The sequence below is a fragment of the Daucus carota genome, chromosome 3 (assembly GCF_001625215.2).
Source record: "Daucus carota subsp. sativus chromosome 3, DH1 v3.0, whole genome shotgun sequence".
In the NCBI taxonomy this organism is placed as follows: Eukaryota; Viridiplantae; Streptophyta; class Magnoliopsida; order Apiales; family Apiaceae; genus Daucus; species Daucus carota.
In genome coordinates, this window is record NC_030383.2 from 6133825 (window position 1) to 6153120 (window position 19296).

Below are 19296 nucleotides of genomic sequence, written 5' to 3' on the forward strand. Positions count from 1 at the left end.
GTAATATTATTTTTAAAATTTTTCTGAATAAAAATATTATATATATATATATATATATATATACTATTATTAAGAAAAGAAAATGAAAGATGCTAATTTTATTTAAAAGATTAGTACTCTTAAAATATGTGTTAAAAAGTTCAACCTCAATTTGAAAGGGAGTGCTGGAGTAAATAGTTAATCGATAATAGTAAATATAATTTTTTTTAAATCTCTTGTTTTTACCAAATAAGTTTAGCCAAATATAACAATATATAATATATGTTTCTCGACAACTTTAGTTAAAGAAAAACATATACACAATAAAAAGCAGTTAAATTAATTATATATTCAAGAAATAATTTATTTAATTCCAGTTACCATTAACTAAAAGACTGAGAGGCAGAGGTGTTTTTAGATTTGAATATTTGCAGGAAAATCTACAAACAATTTGATATACAGATAATTAACAAGTCATGCGGTAGATATATTAATAAACAATTATACCCGCCTTTTAACAACTCTTTTCGATCGATCTTTTTGCCTTTGTGAATCTCCCGTGTCCTTTTATTAGTCTTTCCTTCTGCAGCAAAAAGCAATGGCAGTGACAACTTGCTGTGTGCGACAGTGTAGTGCAGGTGACTATGGCAGTTTTTTTAATTACAAATTTGTCCAAGTTCTTGGGCAAGCATCATTTTTTTAAAGTCTGAGTTTTTGAGTTATTCAAAAATTATCTTGTACAGTGTAAAATAGTATAATTTGGGATTATAAACTTTTTATTGATATTCTAAGTTATTAACAAAAAGCGCATTATTTAGTATATTTTTATTGTTCTATCCCTCACAAAAATGAAGTATATATATATTTTTTAAATTCTTTAAACAATATATAGGCAAACAAATATTTTGAAGATTGTCACATTAAAATCACACGTATTTATAAATATGTAAATCCTTTAACTATAACAATAATGATATGGTAAATAAATAAGTGAAATGATTTTAGGTAAATATTTTTTAGTTATGATAAATAAATAATATATACAATTATAATGGAATTATTTATTAATATTACAAGCATAGGCAAACAAATTACGGGAAAATATTATATGATTTCTCACAATCATTTTACTGTTTACTTATTATGAGACACATTGCCGTAACCCTATAATATAATATGTTGCATTAATAGGAAATAAAAAATAATTATGCCAATCCAAAGTAAGAATCTGTTACCAATCAAATAACGTCTTGTGCTTTCACTCTTTCACCGAAACTCTCAAGTCTGTCCCCCAATTAAAAAACCTAGTAGGCCCCTGTTTAAAACTCTATTCTCATCATTAATCAGGAATTTATGTTTAAAATATGTGTTGCTTAGAAAGTTTGTGCAAAAATCAAACCCCTTTGATCTTGTCACTATCAAAAATTCGGGTTAAAATAGCATATATTTACATTTTAAAGTTCAATTTATAAATTAATAAATAAATTTTCATTGTATTACATTTATTCAATGAATGTAACGAGTCAAGATCTCAGTGATCTCACGTACGTACATGAATAATAATGTAAATTAATTACAAGAAGGCATATATTTTAATTAAATTCGGTATTACAACTTAATAGTGTGATATAGTTCTGTATGATTTGACCTAGCTAGTGTATCTAAGTATAAGTTGCCGCTAGAATATAAAAATAATAATATATACATCATATAAATTTCATGTAAAATTTATATTTACATATAAGCTCCCATTATAAACACAGGTTGACTTACTACAGATTTAATATCCATCAAACATACAAAATTAAATTTCTATTTAACTTTACAAGAAGGAGGCTAAGGATTAATAAATTCTTAAATCTATATTTAATTATTCACAAGTTGATTTTTTAAAAGAAAGTTTACCATTCTCATTTACACAAAAATCAACAAAATGGGCTAATTATTACCATCACCAACCAATAAGACGGACACTAATATCGTTTTCTTACAACATCAACTTGCAATAAAAAGAAACATAGTTGGAATACTAGTCTGAGCCTACAAGTTTCAAGTGCTTACACAAAATCTAGAAAGTGCTGTACTTCTATAGATTAATTAGATATGGCGACAATGAAAAATCATGCAGTAAATACATACACACAAATTGTCTATCTATATATCTATAAATATAACCGTCTTCTCACAAGTCTTGTTTTCTTTCTTCTCCATTTATGATCTTCTTGCCCTTTTTATTTCTCATCTCTCTGCTAAAAAAAGGCCATGCTCAGCCACTGCCAACTATTTGCACAGGTGTCTTTCTATATCTATATTTTATTTCTAATCCCTCTCTCTCCCAATCTCTCTCTCATATCTCTCTCATAGTACACAATATATATTAATTTATATCCTCTTCCTAAGTTTCTCTCTCATGACTTGAGAGTTAGGACATCATCTCACCTTTTTTTCTCTCTCCTATTTTTGTTGCTCTTGGATGTGTATAATACTTGTAGCTTGTTGATAATAGTCTTTGATCTTGATCTACCCACTTGTTTTTTAAGCTCAATGTTTGGTATGCAGTGAAAAAGATAAGTTCTTGATAAGGTAAACTATCTGAACTCATAATTGATGTATAAGAGCTACCCCCAATTATTTTATTTTATTTTATTTTTGGTGTGTTTATTTCTGGATATTTCTATTGTTAAGACATGGGTTTTTGCTGTATAGTGTAGTGAGATTGATTATAGGTGTTTTTGTTGTTTGTATGGAGTTCTCTGCTTTAGTTTCAGATCCATGGCTGATTTTATGGATCGTGTGGTAGATTGTGGCGGCTGTTTCTTGTTCTTTTCTTTTTTTGCTATCAGTTTATTACCCTTTTCTAGGGTTTTGGTGTACTGTAGCAATCTTCTGTGTTTGTCATTTGTAATACTAAATAGTTCCTATGTAAAAATGAAACTGTGAGGATCCTGGTTTTGTTAAATCGTTTTTCATTTTTTAATCCATTGGATAAAAATTAGTGATTTCAATTAATTTAAGGTATTTATATTGTTCAGGAACTTCTTGTTGTATAATAGATGATGGCTTTTCTTTTCTTTACGACATGAAAACTTTTGACAATACGACATGATATTCGGTTGTATTATTTGTGTTTCTGGAAGTGCATATTTGATGAAACAATTGTAGCAGCTGTTCAATTATACTTACATATTCTGAAGATAGTTTTTCAGTACAAAATATCTCTAAAATGATTATTCTATACTTCTGTTATGCTATGTTAACTTATTGTTTTCTTTTGTTTAATCAGGACGAGCAGATAGGACATTCAGAGCGCTTCTTCAATAATTACTCATCTTGAGCTTATTTTGTAGATCACATATTACAATCTTTACCATACAACCAATAACGAAATTTTTTGAGTGGAAATTCACTAACTTATCAGGAATTTGGCAAGGTGTGGTAATGATCCGTCAACATTGACGTCAACTAAAGTCAATGTGAATCAACTTATTTGAGCTAGGCATGCACATTGTTAGCATTTAGCCTCTGCCTCTGCCAGAATTGTTTCTTCTTAGTTTGATGTATTTTCATGTTCTACAGTAAATAGATGATGGAGATTTATGCTGTGGCTGTAATTTTGCTGTGTTAATTATACCTAACAGTAGACATTAAGTTTCATATATCAACATATGTTCTGTATTATATATTTGTAACATTTTTTTCTTCCTAGTGAGTGGATTTCGGAGGGTTTTTCATTTACCTGGAAGTTATTTTACAGTCAATACTGAAGAATCAATCTTAAATATGGATGAGACTATGACTGTCAATCATCAGCTAAGCATTTTTCGACGGCTGCTTTCTGCCGTTGTACCCATGCTACTGGTTGCAATGTCATATATTGACCCTGGAAAGTGGGCTGCAGCTGTTGAAGGAGGGGCCCGTTATGAGTCTAATATTGTTTTACTGATCCTTGTTTTCAATCTTGCTGCAATCTTGTGTCAGTATCTGTCTGCTCGTATTGCTGTGGTTACTGATAAAGATCTTGCCCAGGTACATACACACTATAATTACTTGCTCCTTGTATTTATAATTACTTCTCATTTTATTATTTACCTGTTTAAAATTAGTCCTGTAACTTGTTATGCATTTCAAAGATTTGCAGCGAGGAGTATGGCAAGGTCACATGCATAGTCTTGGGACTTCAATCTGAGCTATCTATGATTGTTTTGGACCTTACAATGGTATTCTCCCCCTTTTCCCCCAGCATATTTTTGTTCTGTTTTGGTTATATTTTCACTGAACTATCCTTTGTGTAGTTCTGATCTATATTAGTACTGGCTTTGGCAGATTCTTGGCACCGCACATGGGCTTAATCTTATATCTGGGGTGGATTTGTTTACTTGTGTGTTCCTGACTGCTATGGATGCACTACTTTTCCCCGTTTTTTCCTCCTTCTCGGTAGGTTTTGTTGCTTTATATCCTTCCCCTCTCCATATTTGTATTAGTGTCTCTATTTACAATTTTGAAAACATCCTTTATTTTGTTTTCCAGGAGCAGAAAGCAAAATTTCTATGCATATACACTGGGGCCTTTATGTTGTTTTCTTATATTTTTGGCACACTGATTAGCCAATCAGGAATACCAGTCTCCATGGGAGGGACACTAATCAACCTAAGTGGGGATAGTTCACCTGCATTTATGAGTCTTCTCGGAGCAAGTGTTATGCCCCACAACTTTTACCTCCATTCTTCTCTTGTAAAGGTTCGCCTTCTCCCTGAACATTTCTTTTCTTCTGCTCATATTTTGTTTCAATTATAGATGGTGCTATTAACAACTAACATGGGACGGAAAATCTTGTATAAAACTGCAATTTTTAAGAGCTATTGGTTAAAGTGCTTTCCAAATTGAATCTGTATTATTTTATAATGGACCAGGCGACTATAATTTTCAAGTAGATAACATTGTAATAACCATATTTGTAAACATTTCCTGCGTCTAATGTCTCATAAACTTCCTGCCTTTGAAGTCTTTTGTTGTCAGTGTGTTTAATGAGTTGTAAGTATCATCTGTTTTTCACTTGGGAGATGGAAGTTTATGAAAAAACATCCTGATAATTCAGGCAGAAGAGGTTTTTTTGGTGCTAAAATCTTCTCTTACCAAGTAGATTACAAAGTTTTTGCATGGTGTCTTATTCTTGGTGTAGCTCGCTAGAATTTATTGTCAATGTAATGCGTAATGTAATGATTGTTGATTGACCAAGATGAAGGCACTCAGAGCATAATATAATACACTTCCTATAAAAGATATAGTCAGTGTATCTTCGTAGTTGGAAACGTGAACCGTGTGCTATATCATAGTTTATATTATCAACTTTATAGTATAGAAGTTAATATTTGATAAAGAAGAGGAAACACGAGAGATGGTGCCTTGACTCTACAAGCAACCACTCCTGTGAGTTGGTCCTTTGCACCTTGCATTCTCAACATTATATATATGTCAAATTCTCATGAGTATTGAATAAGTGTGATATTTAAGTATCTTACTTAAGAATCATCTTAATGTTTCTAAAGTTCTCCCCGAGGATGCAATATAGTACCTACATGATGTATACCTTACCTCAAATAAGTTGCGTTGTTGCTTTGCTTTCTTAGATGTATGACACATTAAAAAACTGTGTTGCCCATGAAAACATGGCGTTCACATTTTGGACTCATTCATGTTTCAATCATCAGATGCTTTTCAAGTTTTCCATTATTGGCAATCACTTGACGATTATGCATGTTATTATTAATGTTAATTTACCCACTCTTCTTAAACCTCGAGGTGAGGAGTTAAGAGGAGGTCTTTATTGGATCATATATTCTCTTAAATTAATACACATAAGATTTATAGATACACGCCCAACACAATGTACTTAAAATTTATTTTAATATATGTACAAGCTTGCATCATGAAGATATGTGGCTGTGTAAAACACAGTTTTGATTTCTGTTTTTGAGTCCCCAGAAGGACCAAAATCGGTGTAGGGTGCAGTTTTGGGGCATTTTCTCCGTTTTCTGTGCTATCCAGTGGATTTTCTCAGGGAGTAGTTGCTCAGATTTTCTGGTTGTACAAATTTGAAATTATTTTTCAAATTCACATGATTCAATTCGATCTTTATGTCAATCTCTCTGTCACGGTTTCTCTCAGTATACCTATATTAAAATCGGACTCTCCTTCAACACACACTAATAATATACGCCCATATACTTGGGCTTTTCAAGAGCCGTGCAGGAAAGAGAAAAACAATTTAAGAAAGACAGAGATTTATCATCTCTGTCAGGTTGCTTAGTTTTGCTCTCAAGATCCCTGATCATAAGGCTCAGTCCGCTGAACTGCTAGATGATCTCCTAAGGGACCCTACACTAAGACTCAGGTCCCTAATTCACAAGTTGTCTTCTTTCAATTCAACATAGTTCCTTCTCCTTTGCACCTTGCCCCTTCACATTTTTCCTGATAATATTGAAAATCATTACTTAGCATCCGACCGACTGAAGTAACTACTAAATACATGTCAAGTAGTACTAAATCTTCACAAAACAAGGATAAATAAGGTAGGATATGGGATTAGACATGTATAGATTAATATTGATTGTTTGTATGAAGTAGACAACGAACGCCTAACATTTGAACATTTTCCTGTTTCTCTAAGAATGGACCTTCTTGTTTTTATTCTTTACAATTTGCATAGTATATATCTTACCTGTGATACTGATGAGATTATGTTCACTTTTGAATTTCTTGCAGCAAGAAAAGGGAGGAAGGTGTATTTCTAAAACGGCCCAATTTCAAGACCATTTATTTTCCATAATATGTATATTCAGTGGCATTTTCCTGGTGAATTATGTGCTGGTTAACTCGGCAGCAAATGCATTTTACAGCACAAACCTTTCTCTCACATTTAACGATGTGCTCCCACTATCAGATCAGGTTTCAATGTCACAAATGTTTTTCACCCAGAATATATTCATTGCTTTAAGCAATTTGATTCAGTGTTGTAATGTATACTGATTCCATTTTTGTGTAAAAATAATGCAGGGATTTAGGGACCTGGTGTTGGCCTTTGTCTTAGTACTGATTCTAATTTTCTGTAATCATATCACTGCATTAAGTTGGAAGCTTGGTAGACAAGCTGTCCTCCACAGTTTCTTTAAAGCGCCCTTTCCTGGTTGGATTCATCATTCAGTAATTAGAGTTCTAGCTATTGTTCCGGCCCTTTATTGTGTGTGGAATTCAGGAGCTGAAGGTATATATCAACTGCTGCTTTTTTCTCAGATTGTGATAGCTCTTATGCTTCCATCATCTGTGATCCCTCTTTTTCGAGTTGCCACTTCCAGCTCAGTGATGGGTGTTCACAAAATTTCACAGCCTGTGGAGTTCTTAGTGTTTAGCACTTTTGTTGGAATGCTTGGCATAGAAATTGTATTTGTTGCAGAGTTGATATTTGGTAACAGTGAATGGGTTATTAATTTGCAGTGGAACATGTGGAGTGAGACATCAGTCCTTTATGTCCTTCTCCTCATCACTGCCTGTTTATCCTTGTGTCTTGTTCTCTGGCTAGCAGTAAACCCTTTATCATCTTCAAGTTCTAGAGTTGATGCTGAGGCTTTCAAATTGGACGTACAGTCCCCTGTACCTGGAAATTCTAAGGAAAGATCTCATAGTGATATCTATAATGATAGGGAATACCAGGCAGATAAGCTGAATCAAGAACAAGAATTTATTCTAGACTCTGACAGGACTGATCTACTTGTCTCAGCTTCATCATCTGCTCAGACTTCAGAATCACTCATGAATTTATATTCCAGTAGCAGCCCTCAATTGACTACCGTCAAGGAGAATAGTTCAGATGGTACACATGCAACGGCTTCTGTTTGTATCGTAAAAGATGCAGTAACCACAGATGACATTCTCCCTCAGTCGATTGCTCCTGAAAATATATCTAGTGGTGAAGCAGCGGATGCCATTACATTTACTCCTGAACTGTCAGACTTTCTTGTGAAGACCTCTAGTGTGGAGGTGGATTCACAGACCCATAAAAGTGTTGGAGGTGATACGTTGGAGCCTAAAGAATCATCTAAGCTGGTGTCTGGAAGCTGCCCATCTGTCACTTCTGAAGGACCAGGCTCATACAGAAGTCTTGGCGGAAAAGCTGATGATGTAGGGAGTGGTGCTGGAAGTATTTCAAGACTTGCAGGATTAGGCCGTGCTTCAAGGCGTCAGTTAGCTGTAGTTCTTGATGAGTTTTGGGGACAACTGTTTGATTTCCATGGTAAAGCCACCGTGGAAGCGAAGGCGAAAAAACTGGACACTCTCCTTGGGGTAGATTCAAAGGTGGATCTAAAGCAAAGTTTTGCGTTGCCGAAAGTAGAGAACAATAGAAATGAGTTCTCTGGAAATGTCCCTTCTCCGAGGGCAAGAATCTCCAATTCTTTTACCAACTCAAGTTTATTCGAGTCTCCAGTGCTGCAGAGTGGGCAAAGAAATGTTTCTTATGGGGTTCAAAGGGAATCATTATCGTTATGGTCCAGCAATACGCAGCTTTTGGATACATATATGCATAATTCCGTCAACAATGCTGTGGACTCCAGTGAGAGGCGTTATTCTAGTATGCGACTTCCACCATCTACTGATGTATATAATGATCAACCAGCCACTGTACATGGTTACCATATGGCTTATCTTAGTCGAATAGCTAAAGAAAAAAATGCGGTTTCTCTGTCAGGTCAAATGGAGTTGCCGGCCCCAAAATCCCCTTCTTTAGCTTACAGAGATCCATTTGTTGTTGGTGCTGCTCAAAAACCTCGAATTGGAGCAAGTGCCAAAACTCCACCTGGTTTTCCAAGCATTCCTGTGTCAAGAACCAGTACCCTGCAACCAGGAAGACAATTCCAAGGCATTTTACCTGGTGTATCTGCTGACGTCAGGAGTGCAGTGGATGAAAAGAAATATCATAGCTTACCAAGCATTTCTGGCCTGTCACTTCCCTATCGTAAATCGTTAGCTTCGGATATGGGTGTTCCAATTGATAATCCAGCAATATACCGACAATCTATGGGTCGCTCAATGCAGGAAGCATCCTTGTATCCAAACCCTTTATCCATGGGTAATATTAGTGCTTTATCTAATATAGGGGGAGCTCCTGCATCTTTTGACAATTTCCATTCTAAAGTTGGGAGAGATACTTACTCATTGCAGTTTAATTCTGGTTTACAAACTGAGTCCCTATGGTCTCGACAGCCTTTTGAACAGTTTGGCGTGTCTGGTAAAGCTCCTCCAATTGAGGGTGAGGGAACTAGAACTGTTGAGGATTCAATAACTCAGGAAACTCCATCTGTTGTAGTTTTTGAAGCAAAGCTTCTTCAGTCTTTCAGAATTTGTATTCAGAAGCTCTTGAAGCTCGAAGGATCTGATTGGTTGTTTAGACAAAATGATGGAGCAGATGAGGAGCTCATAGACCGAGTGGGTGCTAGGGAGAGGTTTTTGTATGAAGCTGAAAACCAGATGGGTCAGATGGGTGAATCTCATTTCCCTGTTGACAGGAAGCCTGGTTTTCAACCGAAAAATGAGGAAATGGCCACAGTTCCTCTGTGCGGAGAAGGTTGTATCTGGAGAGTAGATCTTATCATCAGTTTCGGTGTCTGGTGCGTGCATAGGATTCTTGAGCTTTCACTGATGGAAAGCAGGCCAGAGTTATGGGGAAAATACACATATGTCTTGAATCGTCTTCAAGTGAGTTTGTTAATCTTGTCTTTTGTTCTGTTTAATTTATGTTGACTCATTATGGATGGGTAAATTACATTGCTCTTGAACTTGCATTTTCTAAAAAGGGTCTTGGAGAGGATTTGCTATGTTATTTTGGAAATACAAGGGAAACATAGATGAGGGAATTCACCTGAGTTGCATCTAATTTAAGTGTCATACCATTCTGTTGTTCATTGCAGGGAATCATCGACATAGCATTTTCAAAACCTCGTACAGCGATGACCCCATGCTTGTGCCTTCAAATACCTCCTACACACCAACGATCGCCTTCACCTATATCATATGGAAGCCTACCCCCACCTGCAAAACATGCCAAAGGAAAAAGCACAACACCAGCCATGCTTTTGGAAATGGTCAAGGATGTGGAAATTGCAATATCATGCCGCAAGGGACGCACTGGTACTGCAGCTGGTGATGTAGCTTTCCCCAAAGGCAAGGAAAACCTGGCATCAGTCCTAAAACGATACAAGCGTCGTTTAACTAGCAAGCCAATGCTCTCGCACGATAATGGACCAGGCTAACTGGCAAACCAGTGCCATTTCAGTATAGGGGGCTAGGATCAGCTAAGGTTTCTCTTTCAGTTACATAGGTTTTTTGCTTTTGTTTAATGGTTCTTTCAAATCTTGAAGAACCGTTTTTGAGTTGTACCATACTGCAGTCCGTTATGAACCGTTTACTTCTTTTCTGTAGTATATTCTCACCACCTCAATCTCTCTTTAATCCTTCTCAAATTTTTGCATGTAAAATTCAGCTGCTTTTTGTTCCTCCAAAGGGGGATTCCTTAACATTTTGGTGCCAGTATTACGGGGCTAAAAGAAGTGACTTGTTAGCTGGACTTAAAAGAAGTGATTTATTGGTTAAAATAAAGAAGTGGATTATAAGTGAAAAGTTGGTTTGAACTTATAAATTATTAAAAGTGTTGGGATACAGTGGCTTATTTTGTTATAATAAGCTCCAAACCTAAAAAAAAACTAGGTTTCATAGTTTTTTTTAAACTTTTAAGTCTTATTAAGCACTTCTCTTTAACTTGCCGAAGATCCATAAATAAGTTGAAACTCTTTCTCTTCCAAATAAGCCATAAGCTAAGTTTGCCAAACCCACGTGGCTTGCTGCCTAACTTGTTTAACAGATCCATGCATGCTTTAAAGACTAGACGAGGTCGGTGTCTTGGACTCTTTAAATCATTCAATCAACAAAATGAATATATGAATAATAACTAAATAATATTATAATAAATTATTTATATTTGTAAAATATAAAAAGAAGCACAATATTTTATAAAAAAATCCACATTATTTTTGTATAAAAACAAATATTCCCAAAATATATATAAAATTACGCAGTTATTATAAAAATATTGATCAAACCTCCTTAGTAAACATAAAACTAGCATATAATAAAAGAATAAACGTGAAGTGAAGGTCATTTTTGTGATTTATTATTTAAACTTGACGAGCTATACTGAAAAGATTAATATTAATAAATTGATAAAGTTTCATAATAATGATATTGTTTTATCTTTAACATGTTTTCTTGTTCGGAAAAAAATTTATTTCGATAAAAGGTTTATATTTATATAATATAATAATGTGAATATATAATAAATATTTAATATTTTTATTCATAAATGTAAGTCATTTATCAAAAAAAGTAGATAAATAATTATATATGTTTTTCAAATATTACACTTATATTTATGAGTTCGTAAATAAAAAATATATTAACAGGTGGCCTTGGTTCTGCAAAATGAAAAGTATTTAAAGTGAAAGAAAGTCGCATATAACTCCGACAGACTCTTCTGCGAGATTTATCAAGCTTGGCCGCCGGAGAAATCATCGAGTCATGGCATCTGGGATCGTTAAACGAGTCCTTGGGAATCGTGCCACTGGAATCTTCTCGCTCTCGAGATCTTTCTGTTCTCCGTCTTCTTCCTCCGATCTCATCACCGCCACTCTTTTCCCCGGCGACGGTATCGGTCCTGAGATCGCCGAGTCCGTTAAACAGGTCTCTCTCTCCCCCCTCTCTCCCTCTCCCTCTCCCCCTCTCTCTCGGACACACACATATAAATACTATTTATATTCAATTTACATAATAGGGTTATACATTCTCCTTGTCTTTTTATATATTCGAATTATATTATTATTTCTTTATATATATACTTAACGTTATATGTGTGTCTCTGTGTGTGTACACAGAGTCCAGTTTTAGCCTGGTCATGTTTCATGTCTTTAGTTACAGAAGCCGAGAGTCCATATTTTAAGTTTCTTGTCATTGGCATTATTCAGAAAAAGGTTCATTGAATAAATGTATACTCGAGTCTTCACCAAAGTACAATTAGAAGGTGAAATGTAGGCGAAAAGCTTAATTAGGATTCTCAAAATTGCAGTTAAAAAGTGCAGATCCAGTTCACGTATGTAATATGTAATTTGTAAGTAAACTTTGTTTTCTATTTGGATTAACCTTTGTATATATGTCTAGGTAAAATTTTGCATACAATGTTGAATCTGTAATTTAAGGTTGGGAACCATGAAAATATCTTTGAATTTGATAAAATAATGAAGAAAAATTAAGGCAAACTAGAACTACTATACCCAATGTTTGCTGGGTAGAGTGTTATACTGAAAAATTGAAGTTTTAACATGCTTGATTCTGTTGAACCTCAGCGGTCCTCGTGTAGTCTGTATCTTGAAAGTTGTTTTTATCCAGGCCCTACATACAAATAAATATATGCCAATTACAGGAAACACTGATGCTGTTGAGTGCACTCTACGGTTTAGTTTGATTGAACATTGAATTGTCTTGTTCTTTCTGATATTAATGGTAGTTAACTAGTTACTCTATAGTGAATAGTGGTGAATTTGATGTGTTCAAATACACTTGCAAAGGAAGTGCAATTGTGCATGTAATTATGCAGTGCTGAAACTAGCAGTCTCTGCCTATTTTAGTGTTATTATTTTTGTTCAGTTTGTTCATTATTATTTTATAATAATATTTAAATAAACATGCTTTCATTATTATATACTGGCTAGATTACCTTGTACAACTTTTTGCTTATCCATCCATATACTTGTTTATAAATTAATCAATCTTGGATCTTACTCTACAATAAATAAATCAAATATATTTAAGCATGAATATCTCTACTTTTCTTGTAAATTCTATTTTGATAATTAAAACTATTTGTTCAAGACTAGGTTGTTTATATGAAATTTACGTATGCTTGTTGGATAGTATATGAATTCAATTGCTACTCTGTTTCTAAGCAAAATATATTATAATGCAACTAAAAAATAAATACTAAAATTAATTAGGTTCGGATCACCCTCAGTTCCTTTTTTTGACTTGCATATTTTAGATTGGATGACATTTCTGATATAAAGTTCATGTTTCTCATTGTTTAATCTTATACAGGTATTTAAAACTGCAGATGTGCCAATTCAGTGGGAAGAGCACTTTGTGGGGACTGAGGTAGATCCTAGAACGCAGAGTTTTTTGACGTGGGAAAGTCTAGAATCAGTGAGAAGAAATAAGATCGGATTGAAAGGACCAATGGCGACACCCATTGGAAAGGGGCATCGTTCCTTGAACCTTACACTGAGAAAAGAGCTTAACCTTTATGCTAATGTTAGGCCTTGTTACAGTCTCCCTGGCTACAAGACACGATATGATGATGTAAACCTAGTCACTATACGTGAAAACACAGAAGGAGAGTACAGCGGTCTTGAACATCAGGCTAGTATAAATTCATCTTCGTTAATCCTTTCTTTATCACTATCATGATTATGATTTATGATACAGTGAATGCTTTCTTAAAAAGGATCGTAATGGCACCAACTTAAAAGAGAACATAATGCATGCAGATCCGAATACTCGATCCTCACCGCAAAAAAACCCTCTCAGATATGCTGATATGCCCTTTTAATGATCACTGAGAGATGCAACACATTTGGAGAACCTTAAAAATTGTTAATTTTGAATCTATATGGTTTTTGAAAGTATATTTAGGAGAAGAGGGAGTAAAGGGATGAACATTCATATTAGGGGTGTTTATTTTACCCTAGTGCATGACCCAGTTGGCATTGTTAAGATTTTTTATGATCTACCACCATAGTCATGGACTCATGTTTTTGTAATATTTTCGATAAAATATATAGGTAATCTTATATATTTCTGGCCTATAATAAGTGTTCGGGTGTCTGTATCCATGATCAAGTGTGGAGTGTCCGCCATGAGTACTCAAGGCTAAATAACTGGTCGGGAGGACATAACCCACATCTGTATGCATAATATCGATTTTATTATCAAAGTTGCATGCAATTGTCAGAATTATTGATCAATTTGCTTGCATAATCAGTACACAGTGACCCAATGAATAATTGTGGTACAGTACTCATCCCAGCCAGAAATCTTTTCGTTCAGTCAAAGACTTTAATTTCTTTTCATTAACGGAAGTAAATCGGACCTCTTTGTACTCTGAAGTGATAGGAACACTGAATCCATCCTTATAAGTTGTGAAGCTGCCAAGATGTCTAAGTTCTTGGCTACTGCTGGAAAACTCTCACTTCATAAGTTTTCGATAACAGGTTCATGAGTGCATGTAATGCAACAGTGAGAGTCTAAAACGAGCTGAATTTACATGACTGAAAAAGACACTTGTTTCAGTTCCTCATATCTAACCTTTCGGTCAAGATACTCCATGACCTTTGGGTCACCACCCGAGTCCTTCCTAATTCTGTCTAGCCTAAAACATGAAACATATGTTTGAGCTCACAAACATAGTTTCGTTGTATAAATTGTTAAATTACTTGTGCTCCTGTTTTAGGTCGTGAGGGGTGTAGTGGAAAGTATCAAGATCATTACTCGTCAGGCAAGCTTGAGGGTAGCTGAGTATGCTTTTCATTATGCCAAGGCACATGGAAGAGAAAGAGTATCTGCAATACACAAAGCAAACATTATGCAGAAAACCGATGGTCTTTTTCTCAAGGTGATCTAAATCTTCAGTGTTAAAGCGATTATAATTTTTTGTGTAGATTTCACTGACTTGATTCTTACTTCTACTCAGTGTTGTCGCGAGGTTGCAGAGAAGTACCCTGATATAAAATATGAGGAAGTTGTCATTGACAATTGCTGTATGATGGTACAGATTAAATTTCATGAAATTGTTTATATCAAGTTCACTAAGTCATGACAGTTCTTAGATGTGGTGTTAAACTGTTAATGCGTCTCCTCAGTTCTGTATGTGTATCATTTTACATTGTAAAAAAACACTATGCAAGAAAAGACTAACATGAAGAATCATTACCATTTATATCCAGCTTGTCAAGAATCCTGCTCTTTTTGATGTCCTGGTGATGCCTAACCTGTATGGAGATATCATCAGTGATCTGTGTGCTGGTCTTATTGGAGGTTTGGGGCTAACACCAAGGTAAATTTGCTGCTTCTTATTGTAACAACCCCCCTCTTCCCCCAATAAAAATAAAATAGATTTTTTTTACATGAAGATAAAATGGTTTACTATTATTGCCTGTCCATCCAGCTGCAATATTGGCGAGGGAGGTGTTGCTCTGGCCGAGGCTGTACATGGTTCAGCACCTGATATTGCTGGAAAGGTTAGCGATCAAAATTCTTACATGACGTGAATGCTATTCCTGTTCTAAAAAAGATGCTTGCCTTGGGCAATTTTGTTTAAGATTTCTGCTTAAGAGTAGAATAGAAATGTCATGGACTCATGTTGGTAATCGTTTTAATTGCTGAATCAACTGCTCCACATTCATAACAGTTCTTTTCTCCTTTCTTCTCTTTAATAGTAAAACCAAGGACGATTATGAATGAAATAAATGGATGTCTAACCCATGACTTGAGCAAATCCCAAGATAGTTTAGTTCTCCATAAGCAAGTAATTGTTTTTGTTGGCAACTTGTTGTGGATTTCTAGGTTATGTAATTGTTTTCTTGGACGGGTGGTCTGAGGTTGTAAAGTTTCACTTTGTATGTTAGTCTATGACTAAGACCCAGATTTCTAGTGTTCTAATTAATGATTTCCCTCAAAAACTTTTCTCATATGTTTTTATATGGTTGCTCTGTAGTTTATACAGCTTAACACTTCAAAATTGTCGCCAAATTATAGGTGGTAATTTGAATTAGGTCCACATTTTACATGGTTTTCTTTTAAAGATAATGCACACTGAAATCTTGGAATCCTATAAAATAACCAGGAAAATTGGTAGAATAACTTAATGTGGGAGGTGAGGTACCATGATAATGACTTGACTTTAAAATCTAGATCATCTTCTTAACTCTGAGTCTCTGACCAGAAAATATATACTTACACAAGTTTTTTAAAGGGATAAGGTCTTAAAATTGTTGCAGTTCTGTGTAGCTATTAATGAATATTATATGTTTGGATTTCTTGCATGTTGTTGTACTTTAGGGGTTAAATTAGATGTGTTCTTATTAACCTGACTTGGATTGTATTCCGAGTTCTGTCTTGTAGGTTGTTGCATTGACTATCTGCTGGAAAATGAATTTTAATTGTGAAAGGATTAGTGTGTGTTTTATTGTGATACTGCTCATTTGGGTCTTGTGCTTTTTTTTTTAGCTTTATGACGATTTCTTGTTTCTTCAAAGTAGGATATTGATATATTTTTCTTTTATGAAAAGCTTTATTATTTACATTATATTCAACTACATTTTCTTTGCTATTAAATTATTGTGGTTACTTGATTAAGAATTTCCTACTTTGATGTTTGTGTATAGAATAAAGCAAATCCTACTGCGCTGCTTTTGAGTTCTGTTTCAATGCTCCGCCATCTTGAACTTCATGATAAAGCTGATCGGATCCAGAGTGCTATTCTCAACACAATTGCTGATGGGAAGTACCGAACAGCGGATCTTGGTGGCTCTTCGTCAACAAGTGATTTCACGAAAGCAATATGTGATCAACTTTGAAGATTGGGGTGTGAATATAATTCCAATTGGTTACAAAGGTGCTGCCAAAAGTTGGCATTAGCGATTTTTCTTTTGTAGATGCATATGCTACATTTGTCTTCCATGTAGGAATAAGACACATTTTTAGGGTTCACGGGAGGTTTAATGATCATTAATTTGTATCCAATGATGCAGAGGCTCACTGTCATTAGTGGAAGAATAAGGCAACAATCATTCATATACTCGTCGACCCTTCCCAAATTTGTTAAAAACTCTTTATACCTTGCAATTGGAAAAGCAGCTTCCTATGCTTTGAGTACTTATATTACATTTTTCTTACTATACAGTACGCAACTACGCATGATGTAGATTAATGTACATTCTGGGCAAAACTTATTTTTATCAGTCACCTATTTTGGGTAATATAGGTTAGTTTTGGGTAAAATTTATTTTTCTTATTATAGTTATTTCAAGCGCTGTTTTGTTGGCAAGACATGATTCCTATGTAATTCATTTAAAGATCTTATACGAACGGATTAAAGAATTTAAATATTATATGTGATAAGCGATCTGAAAACAAAATAAGAAAACGACTATATGTTTAGCTTGTTTTTTTTGTCGTAATAAAGTTGTAATTGACAGTTTGAGCCTTGAGGGTTAGTCCGGTTTCAATTATTTATTAAAATCTTCGCTTTTCGTTAAAAAAATAAAATAAATTCACATAAGCAACGACGTCGTTTTAGCAGATGAAGAAAGCCGGCTGCCCCTTTTTTCTTACCAATGGCCTAAAGCAGTAAAATGATCTGGAAATAGATTGTCAAAACACGACCACCACCACCACAACTACCACCCAACTCTGAGATCTGCAACCACTCACACACAATTCTCTTGTGTAATAACTCTCACCCATCTATCCATCTCATTGTCTTTTGTACAAACACAATCACAATCCTTCTTGTTAACACCGCCATGAACCACCACCGCCGCCGCCGAGCTGATTCTCCGGCGGCCGTGAACCTGGACTCCGCCACCCAAATCTTGAAACAAACTACCACTATCTTCAAAACCCATCTCCACACACTCGTGTTCCTCTCGTTCTTGATCCTTACTTTTCGGTCTAATGTCGAAAATGGCTCGAATTTCCTCACGACTTTTATTGATCGTGACCCTTCTCTAAAGTCCTTGCTTTCGCGTATTGATATTTCTGGGAGGTCTCATTCGAGTCCCAATTCGAATCACCAGCCAATTCTTCAGCACCGGAGAAGAAGACCCTTTTTGCAGCTCACTCGGGTGGGGACTCTAGATGATGATTTCTTTTCGGGGGATGATCATTCGGATAAGTCGCTTTTTGGGGGAATCGCCAAGTCAAATTTAAATGGGACTTTTGTTATCTTTGATCATTTTGATCCTAATTTGGGGTTTTCGAATGGGGTTGTTGATAGTGGGATTTTGGTGAATGAAATTGTGAGGTCCGGGTTTACATTTAAGGCGCCTAGGGAAGAAGAGAGTTTGGGTGATGATGCGGTTGTTGAGGATGAGAAAATTGGGGATGGAAATGAAAGGGAGAATTCGTTTGGTAATCTCTTCAAGGGTTTGGAGCTAGGGAGAAGGGATGCAACTGCATTGATGTTTGTTGCGGGCATTCTTTCTGCTTCGTATGGGTATGTAATTCTTGGGTTTCTTGTTACGTATTCGTGGGTTCTTGGAACTGTGTTTGTTTTGGTGTTGAATGATTTGTTGGGGAGGTACAAGTCATTGACTTCCACTCTGTGGGATGGTTCTAATTTGGGTCTTAAGAGGCTTACTGGATTTATTCTTTTGAGATGGGCCGTTAGGGATGCACTTACACAGCTTTTGGGTATTTGTTTCTTTGGTGAAATTGATGATCACTACTTATTTTTTAAGATTTTTGTTAGATTGAAATTGATGCCTTTTTCTGTGATGGCTTCGTGGGTAAGAGGATATGAGAAAGAGAGTGCGGGGTTTTTGGTTTCCTGGTTTCTGTTTGATACTTTGTTAGCATTTGTTTTTGCTGTTGATGCTTGGGTAGCAATTGTGGACTCTAGGAAGAGTGGAAGGGAAGTTGTTAAGGAAGGCTGTCATCTGTTGGCGACAATGTTGAACCCTGCAATTAATATCAAGTGCTTAGAAGGAATTTTATGTGGTTCGTTGACGAGATGGATACTATCTAGTTGTTTTGGGAGATTGTTTGCCTCAGCCTTCCAGTCTGTCATGGAAGTTTATTTTATGGTGGCTTGGCTTGTATATTACTTTGCTGTGAGATCTAAAACTGCTTCTTCTCTTGGAAGGACGTTTGGACAGAGAGAATTGGAGGGCATTCTTGAAGGTTTTAGATGATACACACTCAGCATATATAGCAGAAATCTCACTTTCAAGCCTCAGTCATTAGTCTTTGGCCAGTGGTAATCTTTTCGGTGCTTATTGTGTCAATTGTTTGGGCTAAACATGATTCAGCACTGCCAATTGCTTACTGACATCAACAGGTTGTGTTGTATGTACTTTATCAGGATGCTATATATATTATATAGACTCTGTATATGTCGGCAACAATGCTTTTTGTGTATACCATGTTTTTTGCGTATTGTGGTCA

At 35.3% G+C, this 19296-nt stretch overlaps 3 protein-coding genes across 8 annotated transcripts; all 3 read left to right on the plus strand.

The window, feature by feature from the left end:
- The first annotated feature begins 2121 nt into the window (after positions 1-2121).
- Positions 2122-10448, plus strand: LOC108214232 (ethylene-insensitive protein 2.2). Of its 6 annotated transcripts, XM_017386110.2 has the most exons (9): positions 2294-2562; positions 3263-3409; positions 3734-4005; positions 4110-4196; positions 4303-4413; positions 4507-4716; positions 6742-6924; positions 7033-9726; positions 9939-10448. In XM_017386110.2, exons 3-9 carry the CDS (start codon positions 3760-3762, stop codon positions 10278-10280), a joined length of 3873 nt encoding a protein of 1290 aa, XP_017241599.1. In that variant the 5' UTR covers positions 2294-2562; positions 3263-3409; positions 3734-3759; the 3' UTR covers positions 10281-10448. The 6 variants fall into 6 exon arrangements, with proteins under 6 accessions (XP_017241594.1, XP_017241598.1, XP_017241595.1 ...); XM_017386105.2 differs by lacking the exons at positions 2294-2562; positions 3263-3409 and adding an exon at positions 2122-2271 and having other exon boundaries at positions 3686-4005; XM_017386109.2 differs by lacking the exon at positions 2294-2562 and adding an exon at positions 2124-2271 and having other exon boundaries at positions 3263-4005.
- A 1033-nt stretch (positions 10449-11481) lies between these two features.
- On the plus strand, positions 11482-16993 carry LOC108210795 (isocitrate dehydrogenase [NAD] catalytic subunit 5, mitochondrial). The gene is made up of 7 exons (XM_017382208.2): positions 11482-11763; positions 13171-13491; positions 14582-14743; positions 14822-14896; positions 15075-15184; positions 15296-15368; positions 16515-16993. Exons 1-7 carry the CDS (start codon positions 11602-11604, stop codon positions 16704-16706), a joined length of 1095 nt encoding a protein of 364 aa, XP_017237697.1. The 5' UTR covers positions 11482-11601; the 3' UTR covers positions 16707-16993.
- A 441-nt stretch (positions 16994-17434) lies between these two features.
- Positions 17435-19296, plus strand: LOC108210492 (uncharacterized). The gene has a single exon (XM_017381809.2). It carries the CDS (start codon positions 17655-17657, stop codon positions 19041-19043), a length of 1389 nt encoding a protein of 462 aa, XP_017237298.1. The 5' UTR covers positions 17435-17654; the 3' UTR covers positions 19044-19296.